The 15,048-nt window shown below is 41.0% G+C and overlaps 1 protein-coding gene and 1 long non-coding RNA gene across 4 annotated transcripts; one reads left to right on the top strand and one right to left on the bottom strand.

The window, feature by feature from the left end:
- Positions 1–1,227: 1,227 nt before the first annotated feature.
- On the top strand, positions 1,228–14,769 carry LOC104311995 (synaptotagmin-15). 3 transcript variants are annotated; one of them, XM_069796120.1, is made up of 9 exons: positions 1,228–1,297; positions 1,969–2,113; positions 5,180–5,378; positions 6,072–6,214; positions 6,760–7,055; positions 7,882–8,052; positions 8,557–8,677; positions 11,311–11,490; positions 12,799–14,769. In XM_069796120.1, the coding sequence occupies exons 2-9, from the start codon at positions 2,104–2,106 to the stop codon at positions 12,933–12,935; spliced, it is 1,257 nt and encodes a 418-aa protein (XP_069652221.1). In that variant the 5' UTR covers positions 1,228–1,297; positions 1,969–2,103; the 3' UTR covers positions 12,936–14,769. The 3 variants fall into 3 exon arrangements, with proteins under 3 accessions (XP_069652221.1, XP_069652222.1, XP_069652223.1); XM_069796121.1 differs by lacking the exon at positions 1,228–1,297 and having other exon boundaries at positions 1,689–2,113; positions 6,871–7,055; XM_069796122.1 differs by lacking the exons at positions 1,228–1,297; positions 5,180–5,378; positions 6,072–6,214 and having other exon boundaries at positions 1,690–2,113.
- LOC138687700 (uncharacterized) lies at positions 4,533–6,076 on the bottom strand. Its single transcript, XR_011326817.1, has 2 exons — positions 5,957–6,076; positions 4,533–5,305 (listed from the first exon to the last, which is right to left on the bottom strand). It is a non-coding gene; the product is annotated as an uncharacterized lncRNA (long non-coding RNA).
- Positions 14,770–15,048: the final 279 nt, after the last annotated feature.

Below are 15,048 nucleotides of genomic sequence, written 5' to 3'. Positions count from 1 at the left end.
GGGAGACAGTGCATCTGGCTGGGATCAGTTTAACTGTTCAGTAGCGTTCTGTAAAGCAGCCAGATGTTTAAAGCAACTTCAGCACTCCTCACACAGACAGAAAAGTAAGCTCAAGCAAGAAGGCTGTAACAGAAAGCAGAGCTGTTGGTCTTGCCACACAACTCAAAACCTCCAGTTGTCTCAAACTTGCTTATAGACATTATCCTGGCAAGTGCAAAACTGCTGAGCAAAAACATCTATACTTCGATATTACTACTAATTCAATGTAGAAATAAGAGTTGCAAAAACATTGACTACGCAATGTTTATTTAATAGCTAACTATGTTAAAAGTGCAAAACTGAAAGAGATGAGCTTTTTCTTTTCAGATTAAAAACTACCTAAACACTTTCCTACTTATGGAGGACTCATAAATTAATAGAAAAAGCTAAGCCGCACTAGATCTACAGCAGGACATTGTAAATGCAATTAAAAGAATTCTGAGATTCCACAGAAATAGAGACTGTTTCATTAGAGTCCTACTGGTTTAGTTCCTGCGCATTTCTTAGGCTTTTAGATTAAACGGCACCATGCAAATGGATGAAACAGTGGTGAACAGAACAAGCGCGTCTAATACAAACGGTTGACAAATTTAAGGTATAGGTTCTCGTCATACCAGCTGAGAAAGAAGCAAGCGTTAGCGGGCAACAAGTGAAGGTGAATAATTTTGTTTCCGAACTACGCGCGAGTAATTTTATCAGTTAAGATGTACTGCGTTGTATTTGCTGCACACGCACGAGATTAAAGATCGTTCGTTCGTAAACACAGACAGGAAGAGCTGTCACCGCAACTGCCTGAACAGCCTTTCTGTCTTCCTCTGGGCTTACGCCGTTTGCTACAAGTTTCACGCCCGCGCACGCCAACTGCTGGCCCGCCCGGATTTTCGGAACCGAATCCCAACGCCGAAGTCTTTTTCCGAGCGCGCCCGCAGCTCCCGCAGCGCGCTCAGCCTCCCGCGGCTGGCGGCGCCGGCCGGCCCCGCACCGAGAGCCCGGCCGCGGCTGGCACCGGCTCCCAGCGTGCCCCTGCCCTGCCCTGCTCCTGACGGGAACCCGACCCCTCTCACCGCCACCCGCGGCGCGCCTCCAGCCTCCCCCCGCGGGCCACCCGTGGGGCCGCGGGGGCGGGCCGGGGAGGGGCCGCCCCAGGGCCCCGCCGCCCCTTCAATAGCCGGGGGCTGCGGGGGGGGCGGCAGCCCCGGGCCCGCCGCGGGGAGACGGGCCGGAGGCCGTGAGCGCAGGACGCCGGCGCCCGCGCCCGGTAAGTGCCGGTGGGGGCGCCGGGCGCGGGGGCTCGGCTCCTCCCGCACCCCCCCGCGGCGGGCACCCCCCCGCGGCGGGCACCCCCCCGCGGCGGGCACCCCCCCGCGGCGGGCACCCCAGCTTTTGCCCTCCTCGGAAAACAGGCGGCCCTGCCCGGCCCGCCGCGGAGCCCCCTCCCCGCCGCCGCGCTAGCGCTTCGGGAAAGCGGGGGTGAGCAATCAACTCGAACCTGCCTCGGAAGGCAACGGGCCGTCAACTCTCCGACCCTCTCCCGGGGCCGGCTCCGGGAGCGGCAGCCCCTGCCCTGCAGGGCCGTCGTCAGGCAGCCCCTGCCAGCAGCCCCCAGCTTCGTTCGGCGCCCGGAGCGCACGCTGCTGTCGGAGCACCCACAGCTTCGCTCCCTGAGACGGGCGCGGCGTCTGCCGGGAGTGCGCCTGCCACCCCAAATAACTCGGGCTCCACCGTACGCCTGCTGGTACCGTAAATGGTAGATCGGAGTGTTTATAGAGGGATTAAGGCTTTTGATGGAGAACTGGCAGGTCGTAACTCCACAAGGCTTACTGCCAGGTTTAAGAAAAGCTTACTAAAAACGTATCGTCGGACACTAAGCAAAAGGGGATCCGGGCCCAAAGGAGACAGATGATGACCATCAACTTTTCTCTGCGCTAGGATAAACCTGGTACCTATTAACAGCGGAGAGTCCGCCAGCCCAGGCCACTCGCAGATGAAGTGGTCCAACAGGTCTCTTCCGTCTCCAGCTGCCACGATCCTGTGCCACAGCAGAATACAATACATCAATCTCTCATGATGACAGGTAGTTATTTAAAAAGATACGTGTTTTCTCCCTCTATACAATGGCGTCGACTTTAAATTTAAATGGTTGATTTTGTGACTAGTGCTACATTGTGCTCTAAGCTACTGGGTCTGTTACTGATCTAATCAGATAAGATGGACTGAAAGTGAGCCAAATTCTCCTCACCCTCATTAAATCATAGGTAGCTTTACTGAAATGGGTAAAACTTTACCTTACCTCTGTCACTGTGCAAAAATAAAAAAAGCAGAATTTGAGCCAATGGCAGTGGGTGGGTCATAAATACTTACCGTCATTTTGCAGTAAACAAATTGAGTACACTAAACTCATTAACGAAGAGATTGGAAACTCATTCTCTTACTCCAAAATCAATGCACAGCTGCTGTATTATATATTGCTTTACAGTGCACCTCAGCTTACTGTCCATAATGGTGACAAACTGGTGATGTTCCCACACAGGACTGCTGCTGAGATCGTTAAAGACTTGGGAATAGAGAGAACAAGTTAAACAGACAGTCCTGTTGAGCTTGCTTAAAATGTTAACCTTTAAGATACCCATGTCAGGACAGTAAAACCACCAGCCACATAAAACATTCGTATTGTTGATACTACATCTCTATGAAGATAATAATTAATTTCTATTATGTTCATGGGCATTAAACTAAAGGCAGTTTTTCTGCATTTGGCCTTCTAAGATGTAATAAAATGGTAGTCTGACTGAAGACATACTCAAGCATGCTCTACAAAACTGAGAGGAACAAACACACAGAATTTCCATGCTCAGGACTGCATTTGTTACTTATTTCCTCATACTGTGCATTCTCATGAAACAAAACTAAGTTACCAGTGTAGCACAACCAGACTTGTCTCTGTATTAATATTAACCCATACCAAACAGGTACTTGTCTCCTGTTCCTCAGGGTAAGTCTTCTACTAATACTGTTGTACTAATAGCCTGGCTAAATGCTGAAACCTGTTCAGCCCACCTACAGATTGCAAGGACAGCAAAGTGCCTGTTGCTGTGCTATAGCCATGAGCAGGGTGGTTGCTCCAAAGTGCTAGGAGACACGAGTGATCACAAGACTCAGGGGGAAGCAGCCAGCCAATTCCTGCAGAGAGCTAAGGTAACACACCTGGAGGGGAGCTGCAAAAATAAGTTGGCTCCTACGACTGTACCAAATGCAGGAAAATGAGATAGGATCAGATAAAGGCCTTTGAGGCACTATGGCCAGGTTAATTTTATAGCACAAGGTATTTACATAAGTGTTCTGTAGCTGAAGGACATTTCATATCACTTACTGCAACATGGCAACAGTGAAAAAGATCAGTAATATGCATATTTGCAACTCACTTCCTGTACTCTTTATAGCTCTAATCAATAAACTGTATCAAATTAGTTTTGAATTCTTATTCAAAACTACTACTAGTGTTGACTGATTATTTTGTGCTTGTAGTGTCATTATTTACCTGTACCATCCTATAGAGGTGGCTAACTGCAAAGTACCTACCAGGCACAGATAAAAAGGAGAAAGGAATAAAGCATAATCACAGTTATCGCCACCTAAAAGCAGGGCTGCCTCCCATGGCTGCAGAGTTGTCCTGGTTTCGGCTGGGATAGAGTTAATTGTCTTCCTCGTAGCTGGTACAGTGCTATGTTTTGAGTTCAGTTTGCGAAGAATGTTGATAACACTGATGTTTTCAGTTGTTGCTCAGTAGTGTTTAGACTAGAGTCAAGGATTTTTCAGCTTCTCATGCCCAGCCAGCGAGAAAGCTGGAGGGGCACAAGAAGTTGGGAGGGGACACAGCCAGGGCACCTGATCCAAACTGGCCAAAGGGATATTCCATACCATGGGATGTCCCATCTAGTTTAGGAACTGGGGGGAATGGGGGCAGGGGGAAGCGCTGCTTGGGGACTGGCTGGGTGTCGATCGGTGGGTGGTGAGCAATTGCACTGCGCATCATTTGTACATTGCAATCCTTTTATTATTGCTGTTGGCATTTTATTAGTGTTATTATTATCATTATTAGTTTCTTCTGTTCTATTAAACCATTCTTATCCCAAACCATGAGTTTTACTTCTCTTCCTGATTTTCTCCCCCATCCCACTGGATGGGGGGGAGTGAGTGAGCGGCTGCGTGGTGCTTAGTTGCTGGCTGGGGTTAAACCACGACAAGAGTGAAAGATAATTCAGCAGTTGGGGCTCATATTCTGGTAGGATCAATTCTCAGCTGAGACCTAGTCACGTCTCAAGGCACCAGCACTAGTTTAGTGGTAGGCCAAGGCAGGCTGGGTATAAGGTACAGTGCAGAAGTGGTCTTCCCAGCCTTTTACTCTAGCATACTCAGCAAACATGAGAAAACAATGAACAGAGCCCATGAGCAATGGTCTACCCTTGGTCCAGTGAGAAATTCTCACAACTGAATTCCTCATACACATATTAAAGACATTTATTAAGTTTTATTAGTGTGAAAAAAAACAAACCCCAAATTATACAAGATTTGATTTTATCTGAAGTAATCAAGATTCAGGAAACAGCATTAAGGGATAGTTAACTTTGACTTTACAGATCAGGAAACATGTGCAGCCTTAGAAAGAAAACAACCTAGAGCTTTGCTTTGTTCCTTGTGCCAGGATCTAGTCTCAGTTCAACATAGATGAATAGTTGGAAGAACAAACCAAACCAAAATAATGGTACCTTTTGTCTTAGGTGCTCCTGGGTTTTCTTTTTCTTCTGTTATGAAAGCTCTAGCACTTCTGCCATGCTAAGGTAAATGCTTATGCTAATGTAAAATAAGAGCCCAAACAACATTTTGTGTTTGGGGTTTTTTCCTGTTTATAGTCTCTTACATTGCAGTCATTGCCAGCATACCTGAACACTTTCTAATGTCTCACTGCTGATGTCATACATCTATGCTATAACTGAAGACAAAAATGTACACTTGAGCAGAATGTTTCATTTAAAAATAATTTTGGAATGTAAAATCAAATAAATCTGTCAGCTTTAATATTCCTGTCTACCCCCAAAACATACATAACTTTGATACTTTATGGGCTTCTATGTTTGAACAGAACAAGCAGTTGCTCTTGCTGGAGGTATAATAGGAGGGATCCTCTTATTTGTTCTCATTGGAATAACTGCATACTTGCTCTGGAAGAAGTTTTGCTGCCTCCTTTCTTATGAAAAGCTCAGCGGTCCTGTCAAAATGACAAATGCAAATGCCCTTTTTCAGGATCAGTCAACTTCCAAAACTCAACTAAAAAGCACAAGGTACATATTTTTGTTTTTAAAGCACACGCTGTTGGTAATTTATATGAGATTTTACAAGTTGAAATAAGGGGATGATCAAATTATAAGCATATACAGAAATAAATAAGACCCCTAAATTATATGAAAACATCAGTCATGTTCTGTTTTGTTCCTGTAGGAAAATAATACTTTAACTATGAATGCAATGATTATTTCTGATTTATGTAAAAGAGATACTACACTCAAGTGTAATTGGTGCATGGATAGCTTTATCTATTACCTAGAGAAATTCAGCCTATGTTCCAGAGTCATTCCTGGTGGTCTCATAATGAAGCATCTGAGAACCAAACAATAGCTCCTTTCAGCTCAGAAAGGAGACTCTCTTAGAAAGTTAGTTACTGCAAGGCTTTGGGGCTTAAAACCAAGCAGCTGCAATTAATTCTTCCTTTCCTTTGAAAGATCAATTCTAAAGGAGAAGAAAGGGAAAAAGTGAGGGATCTGTTTGAAGAATTAAGATCTGATGTCCCTCACTGGAGCTCTAGGCATTATACAAATAAAATCAATTGCAAAATGATGAGTATATCATCTTTTCTACTTACATATCTCCATAGAATTTTTGCAAAATTGTGAGATAAGAACAGTAAATTTATTACTGTTACCAAGTTTGGTTTCCATATTTAAACCAGAAGAGTCAGTAGCTGTTGTCTTGAGCAGATCCAGAAGTGTTCCATTTATCATTCCACCAACACTGCATGGGCGAGACTGGATTAACCTGACGAACGAAGAACACGTTCAGGAAGGCAGTGACCCCTACATGATTCCTCAGTCTGGGCCCCGGTCATCATTTCATTCTTTGGGTATGGCATTGCAAAAATGGGACTCAGTTTCTAAGGGTACTCTTAAAGGTAACTACTATTATGAAGCATGTTTACTGGGAGCATACCAGTGTTACACAGTACAAGCCCTAAACACTATATATTTTATATACAGAGAGAAATTGGGCCAGAATGTAGCCATTCTGGTCCCACTGCTGTGGGATCTTGCACACACAGCAGACAAAGCAATCCCTCCTTCTGTGTTTTGTAAAGGCACAATATGAGTGTAACTCAGAAATTGTCTGATTGTCGTCCCCAGAAACAGTAGAGTGACCAGTCGCAGATTGCAACAACAAATACCTAAAACTATCAAGGTACAGTCACAGGAATAAGAGAAAGAAAAGTGGTGCAGCCCACAACTACTCGTCCAAATTTGAGGGATAAAAAATTAAAATACCAAGTTTATGCAAAAATGGATTGTTAATAAACAGATTAATGTGATTTCCCCTAACACAGCAGTGGTTATAAAAATGTCTGCTATGGTCTTCATACTAATCTGAGGGTGCTTGTTTTTTTATTTCATGAAGCTGGAGCTTATGTTGTAGGGACCATTAACCCAGACCTGTACAAGTTTCCTGAAGACAAAAGTGAGACAGATTTTCCTGAAGGCAACATTGGCCGCCTCTGGTTTTCCATAGAATATGAGCAAGAGTCAGAAAGGCTCCTCGTCTCCTTGATCAAAGTCAGAAAGCTGCAGCCTCCTGCTGATTCCTGTAGTCTATTTGTGAAAATCTACTTGCTGCCTGATAAAAGAAGCTACTTGCAGTCCAAAACAAAACGCAAAACCCTTAACCCGCAGTTTGATGAAAACTTTGTTTTTCAGGTACTTGTCCTTATGATGAAGCAGATTTTTGTTTGCAAATATTGACTTGTCAAACTACAGTACATGTTTTGTGAAAATTAATTTTCTACAAACTTCTACCAATATACAAGTAGTTTCCACTGGAGATAGGATTTATTACTGGAGCTTCTGGAGATCCTGGGCTACAGAAGACTGTGGCTCCAGAACTGATCTTACATGTGGTCTACACCAAAGTTGAGGATTCCAGAACTTTCCCTAGGAATGATGAAAACTCTAGTTTGAGCTATGGCTGAGCAGTTTAGCCCAGCAGCCCTAGAAGTCCAGAAGTAACCAATACTGAACTAATGCTGTCATAGCTTTTAGTTTCTTTGCTGTGGAAGCAGGCTAGAAACTAGAACTCATGAGATGTCTGGTATGCTATTTATATAGTGCTGTAAAGCTAGGAGCTTGGCTCCCTATGCCAAGAGGCTTTCAGCAGGTATCACAAGACAAAAGCTTTAAAACCAAAAAAGTTTGTATTTCAGACAACTGAAAACTGAGTGTTTACAGATTTCTAAACGTTTGTGTCTGGAAGTGAATGCATCATATAACACTAGATCTGGATGAGTTGAAAAACCGCCAGCTAACTTCACATTGTCAAATGAACTCGTTCTGTTTTAGCTTGGATCTTGAGACTTCTGCATAGCTAAAACTTTAGGCAAATTAAGAAAGTGGACTTCAAATAATCAAAGGAAATCTCCACCTACCTTTAATACACTTTGCAAAATTCTTCCTTTGAAGTCATGCTAGAGTAGAAAAGTGTCAGATGTTTTGTAATTATTAATATATTCTTTCTTTTCCTGTACAGGTTTCCAGTAAAATGTTGCTCCAAAGGACTCTGAAGTTTTTGGTTTATCATGTCAATAAACAGAAGAAGCATCATCTCCTAGGCCAAGTTACCTTCCCACTGAAAAATCAAACATTGACTGATGACAACAAACTAGTCATATGGAGAGATCTGGAGAAAGAAAACTTGGAGGTATGTGATACCAGGCTGCTTGGCATTGTGGAACTTCTGTCATTTTACAAGTATTGGAGGGGTACAGCTGAAGAAGAAGTATGTTGTATACAGCAGATACAAAAGTGTTTGATAAACATTTGGAATCAAAATTCCCATCTTGCCAACCTGCAGATCCATAGCTATTGTATAGGGATTATCCAACTGCTCAGAAACTGTCACATGAGTAGGAGATACATAAGAAAGCGCCTTTTGTTATTTGCTTGTTTTGAATTAGTAAGAGCAGAAAAAGGCAGTAAAAGCAAGGAAATAGGCATCACCTAAAAGAGAGAATAATTCAGAGGTTCAGAAGGCTGATTAATTGGTTCTATCAAATGTCACAACAGCATAAATAAAGCCATTACAATTCACTCGCATGCCTTAGTGTGGCAGAAACCACTAGTATGAAGAACTTCCTCCCTCATTTGTCTGTGTGAAGAGGGAGTTTTTGAGATATATTTGACAAGTGTTCTCCTGCTTCCAAAGCCTCCTTCAGAGCATGGTGATATCCAGTTCTCCCTCAGCTACAATGACTACCTGGGCCGTCTCACTGTAGTGGTTCTGAGGGCAAGAGGATTAAAGCTCCAGGAGGAGAGCCATGCTGTCAGTAAGTGTGATTTCCTCTCTGCTATCAGCTCCAGAATTCCTGTTTTAATTTGGTCCTTCCTCATCTCTCCACCCAGGCTTGTGCTGAGGGACTCTGAAAAGAACAAATAAACATCCGTGTGATTTAATCTGAGTGGAAAAAAGCCATACTTTGTTACTGGGGTAATTTGATTTTGATAGCCAGTTCTGCTATGTTTTGGTTTTGTTTCATAATAAATGGTTTGTCTCATGTCATCAGTAGCAATTTTTTTCTCCAGCTTTAATACAGTGAGCAACATCCCTCTGCTGCACTCCAGTCCAGAGAAGGTAGCATTTCAGGGGATATTGATATTAACAGAGTTGCCTCAAGGCAAAAGCCCAGGGGTAGCAGCTGCAGGACAACTGCTTACACTGAACAGCTGTCCTAGGGACAACTGAACTGGAAAAAATTCCCATTTTAGGACAGCCTGGCCGTTGTTCAAAGGACCATGGCATGGAGTCACAATTTTTCCTCCTTACTGCAGTGGGAGTCTTCCTGGTACATCATGCTCATGTGTCTCTGGCTCAGAGATGTTGAGTGTAGAGATTACCTCAAAATGCTATTGAAAATCTAAACACTCAAAGCAAAATAGATGGAAGAACCAAACTTGTGTTTGAACCTGTAGTGATTTTTTTTAAAGAGCTTTGAAACTAAATAATATAAACACAAAATACACCCAGCAGTTAAAAAGAAAAGAGGTTTAGTTCTCTATATGCACACATGAAGTTTTTCTGAGGTTTGAGTGGGCTGTTACCAGGATGTTTAGCTTTAGAAACGATGCCTTCTGAGTAAATCTACATTCACGTTAAGAGATAAATTTGCTCTGCTTAGAGTAAAACTCACAAATGAAGAAATGCACAGTAAAATTATGAGACTATAGAGGTTTCCAACAAGCAGAATCATACCCTGTGCACTTGTTGAAAGAGAAATATATTACAGAATGTATTAGTTTTAGAAAACAAATAACCAAGGTAAAGATGGCCAGAAAAAAATATGACTTGTTTGTGGCAGATGAAGAAAGTAGCATCACGAACTAAGAGCAAATGTTCTAATTTTACATCATGTCAATAGCTTTACAAGGGAGGGAAAGCACACTTAATACATCATGTCTTTGCTTGCAGGTTGTTGTGAAGTTCTGTAGCACAGAGCCAGAACCTGTGTTTCTTTCTACAAATCTAACATGAATCTGCCATGTTATTTTAGTGCTAGTATACTTGAAGTTATCATAACAACCAAGAGTCATGGGCACGCTCTGGAAGGAAGAGCTGCCAGAAGGCACTTCTCCAGAATATATTACTAAGAAAAAAAAAAGGAAAATTAAATAAATTGGGGGTTATTTCCTTTGCTAATGCCCTTCAAGTATGATTTAGGGTCCACAGATTATCTGGTAAATCCTGAAGAAACTGGAATAAGAAGTTTCCTATATTAACAGGGATTAGTGCAACACTAATCTTTGATGGCAGATATGCAGTATAGGAGAGTAAGGAAATATTTATTTTTAGATTCACATTACTGAATTAAATCTATTAAGTAGTAATAAGACAGTAATGAAAAGTCAGACTTTGTGCAAGTAGTTTACATAGTATCTCCTTCTATATATAGCACTCAGGTGGCAGCTCTGTCATAAAAAAAATCTGTTGTCATAATCCTGCACCCTCTGCAACAGTAATGAGGGCCTACTGGACCTGTGGAAATAACAAGGAGACATTAGGAGTCCATCAAATGCTGTCTCAATCCTGACATTTCTAATTATTTTTGCTATACAGATGAACCTTAAGGAGGTGAATAGCAGGTAGTAATAAACACAGTAGAAGCATAGAATCTATTACTGCTTCACTGCAAAAGAACAGATCTTTAGCCATCAATTAAGATGAAATTTCTACATGTTTGTCACTAGATTTTGTAGAAGGGTAGGGAAGAATGGACAATTTCAGGCTGCTCTGGATCTCATTGTCAAAGATCTACTGAATAAGACCACAATGCAATACAGCTCCCCTTCAGGAAGCAAAGTGAAGTTTTTTCGTGTTCTTGTTCCCACACTCACTCACAATTTTTGTAATATTTTCTAGAAGAATGAGCGGAGATCATTCATCTTCTCCTGAAATTTTTTATAGAATCCCTTACCCCAGGGCTAGAAGTCATTAGTAAAACCTTTTGTTTAAAGATTCTTCTTTGACTAGGAGAATCTGTTCCCCTGAAACACATCCAATCCAAGCACAGACTGCAGCTTTACAACATGGCTCCTCCATCACAGCCTCCCTTGTGTTAGATCAAACACTCATGATCAAATATACAAAATTAACTACTGACCCAGCAAACTAAGCCTTCAAAGAAGTCTCCATCAGATGAAGGCAAGGTACACAAATATAAGATCAAGGATGCAGGGTAAGAATATGACTGCTCCTTTTAACAGCTCTTAAATTGGAAAGTGCACTGCAAAACTGCACCCCAAGTACTTTGTGTACTCCTTGCTTAATGTTATGCATTGCCATGCACATTTCACAAATTGTTCATGATTAATTTTATACTTAATATTGACTCCTGAAAGCAAGAAATTCCTTAAGACTTCTCCCAACTGCCTCTGATGTGTTTTCTTGCATTTCTTTCTCTCCAAGGTGTGTATGTCAAAGTCTCACTAATGAACCATAACAAATTCATCAAAAGTAAAAAGACAACAGCTGTTCTGGGATCTCCCAATCCAGTGTATAATGAAACCTTCAGTTTCAAGGCAGATAAGACAGAGCTGGATACAGCAAGCCTGAGTCTATCTGTGCTCCAGAATATCAAGGGAGAAAGTAAGCTATGTAAATTATTACAATTAAAATGTTGTAAATCTCTTACATATTGCAGATATATTTAAACATGGAACTAATTCCTTTTCAGAAACAATCACAAAACATATAAAAGGTTGGGGGAAATTTCACAGGCTGTTTCTTTAAAAAGCAGAATAAATTATTGCAGTAAGTGTATGTCTCTATTTCAGAGGCTAAAGATAAATTTAATGGAAGACATAAATAAAATATCTGTAGGCTAGTCACTGTCAGTACAAGGTGCTGTACTGTTGTTTCATTTCGGTATCCTAAGAAAAAAAGCTTATGCAATTACATTCTGTGAACACTCATGTGTATAACCCCCAACCTCCAAAATTTTGAAGGCATTCACTGTTCCTAACCAAATTTGAAAGAGGAACAGGAATTTTAATTATCACAGCAGTTCAAGCAGTGAGAAAGAAGAATGAGAGATTACAAACATCCCCATTTGGGGGAGGGATCAGAAAACCTGATGCTTGAGGTTACCTCTTACTAATTGTCAGAGAATCCATTAAGGAGTTCTGCTTAGAAAAGGAAATCAGAATTCAGTATTTCCACTGCTCACAAGAAAAGCATCTTCCCTGCAGTACAAATATGATCTCAATAATGAAACATTAATAACCTCATTTGGATTCATATGCTCCTAAAAAAATTCCCTTAGGTGACATTTTGGGGAGGTGCTTTGGCTTCGAGGATTGACAAGAACCAGGATCAGTACTCAAGCCTTTCATCATTTTCACTTGCAGACAGCCAAATGCTTTACAAACACTCTGAAGTTCATGTAAGGCAGGTTCAAATTGTTCTCCCCATCCACAGCTGAAAAGTTCAGGCACAAAGACACAATCCCCTCACTGGCAGAGGGTGGTCAGTGGCAACCCACATATTGCCACTCCCAGCTGTCTCAGTAACTAAATCTATTCTTTCCCAAGCTAGAGCATCATATGAATCCTACTAGGTTTGGTGATGCCCCAAACTAGCACACACTTCCACAGTACACTTGAGGTGCAGGGGCTGGGCAGATACAGGTCTGTGCACATTAAACAGATTCTAGTTTAGAGCGCAGGCAATAGGGTAGGCCCACTTACTGCAGTACCTTTTAATGCTGAGTCTTACCATGCAGAAACTACGGAACTTGAAATCTAGAGTGAATTCCTCGATGAAAATTTTGGTTTAAAAATAACTTTCAGAACATGCATTACTTTGAGAAATGCAAGTTCATGTTCTAATTTAGGTAAGGATTTCAGAGAAGCACTCACAGGTGTTAATCACTAATAGCTTTTTTTGTTTTCCCAGAAACACATCTGCTAGGACGTGCAATAGTTGGGCCTTTCATGTATACCCGTGGCAAAGAACTAGAACACTGGAATGAAATGATCAGCAAGCCCAAGGAGTTGGTTAAACGATGGCATGCTCTCTGCCACAGCACGTAAACAGCACAGATTAAAAAAACCTTAAAATGGAAAAGCTCTCACTGTCTTTCCTAATCTAATGATAAAGGGTACAAAATCTTTGACCACTTTACACTCCTAAGTAGACAAGAATAAAATAAGTAAATTCTTTCCTTGCCCAAATGCAAAGAGAAGACCTGGTCCTTGGTAGGCTGGAACTCTATCATTCCTCTCTTTAAAATGTATTTCCAATTTAATTAATATGCAGCAGAGTAAACAAAACAGGAAGACAAACAATCTCCTAGTATTAGTTATTTTGACTAGTAAATTCCAGTTCTTGGTTATGCTGGGCACAAATGATCATCCATCATGCGGACAGAACCTAAAACAACCTAAGAATTGTCAATGATGATACCAGGCCTAACTGTCCACTGCCTTGCATCACCACAGAGTAGCTTCACCAAAAGGGATGGAAACCCACTAAGTATGCCAAAACAGACAAAGCCCCAAAGATGTTGACTACTAAATTTACAATTTATTTACAATAGCAGCATTATATTTAAAACCTCTTTTGAATGAGTGTGGTGGAAAGTACTGAGTGTTTCTTGATCAAAAACCTAGGAGCACCTGTTCACAACCCTCAGCACAATGCATTTCTTGCAGTAATTCAGTTCGATGTTTTCAGCTGACCCCAATGTACAACACACTGTGTTGATACTAAGGGAGAAGCATAAAAGAAGTCCTGAAGTCACAAATGATTGGAGGCTTGCAGGACTACTGGAGTACTCTGAGAAAGTAATACAAGGCACCTGTCCTGTCCTTATATATTTCTCCCTAAACACATCTCTCCTGGAGACAGAGCATTGATTACAATAACCTTAGGTTTGACCTAGTATGGCCATTCTTACACAGAAAATTCAACTAGCTTAAGCCCCCAGGACATTTGTCTGTTTTAGTGGTAGAGTTTTCTTTGTTAAGTAAATTACTGTTCTGTAAAATAATTCAGAGCAATTATTTTTAATAAAAATAAAGTAAATAGGACAGTCTTCTCTTCTTGATTGTTCACTGGGGACCTGAACTCCATACCTTTCATGCTATACAGCTGTAAACCAGACACACAGACTATTGCAGCAAAACATTTTGTACAATTACATTCCAAGAGGACCATTATTCTCCACAGCTGAAAGAAAGCCAACTTCCTTTCAAACAGGATACAATATTAATTAATTCAATATATTAAAAAAATGAGGCTTCTCTGGGGAGATGAGAACACTTTCCACTTTGATAATATTGTTATCTAAAAGAAATATTATGAATGAGAATATATTTGAGAGGAATTGTAAGATAACAAACTCCACTTCACCTGATCCCCTATTTGAAATGTTACATGGTACCCTCAGTCCATCTTGCTAACTGCACCGCTGGATATAAGATGAGCCCAGACTCATTACATTTAATTGGATTTTACAAAACCAGCCCTCATTATATCTCTGTTAAATGAATAATGCCAGCACCCCCAACCCCAAACAGCTGTTTTCAAATTTTACTCCTGCAAAACCACTGAAAACTAATCTAACAGGCAACATGTTTGATCTGGGAAGGAAAACTATATAGAGACTTTATAATAACTACATTACTATAATAAAGCAATTTTACCAAATACATGATATCCCTCTGATTTAAATTATACCAATAAACATTAAATATCTTAAAAGTAAACTGTTAACCTGTCTGAAACATTCTTTACTACCTTGTCCAGGAAGATGTATGTCATGTACAGTGTCTATTAACATTACATATACCTCTGAAGTGGGAAGTCACCTGTCTGACTTGATGTACAGTATGGTCCAAGTAATAAAACAATGCATTGTACTAACGTGGTCTCTTCTCTTTGTGCTTCTTATACATTAAGAGTACCAATACTTTCAGTTGGTGTATTCAATAATTCCAGCTAAAATCATGAAGAAACATATTTAAATGCACTTACCAATGTACTTGACTTTGCTCAAGGTTATCCAAGTGAAGTAAATGAGAAGGGTCCTTTTTGACTATTACTGAACAAGAAAGTTATTCCAGTAAAGCGAGATTATTAAAGAAGGAATTATAACACAGTGCTATCAATTGTCACATAATAGAACAATTTTTTTTACCTACT

The sequence above is a fragment of the Haliaeetus albicilla genome, chromosome 11, assembly GCF_947461875.1.
Source record: "Haliaeetus albicilla chromosome 11, bHalAlb1.1, whole genome shotgun sequence".
In the NCBI taxonomy this organism is placed as follows: Eukaryota; Metazoa; Chordata; class Aves; order Accipitriformes; family Accipitridae; genus Haliaeetus; species Haliaeetus albicilla.
Note: the sequence above shows the minus strand (reverse complement) of the source record. Positions and strands in the feature narration are given on the sequence as shown.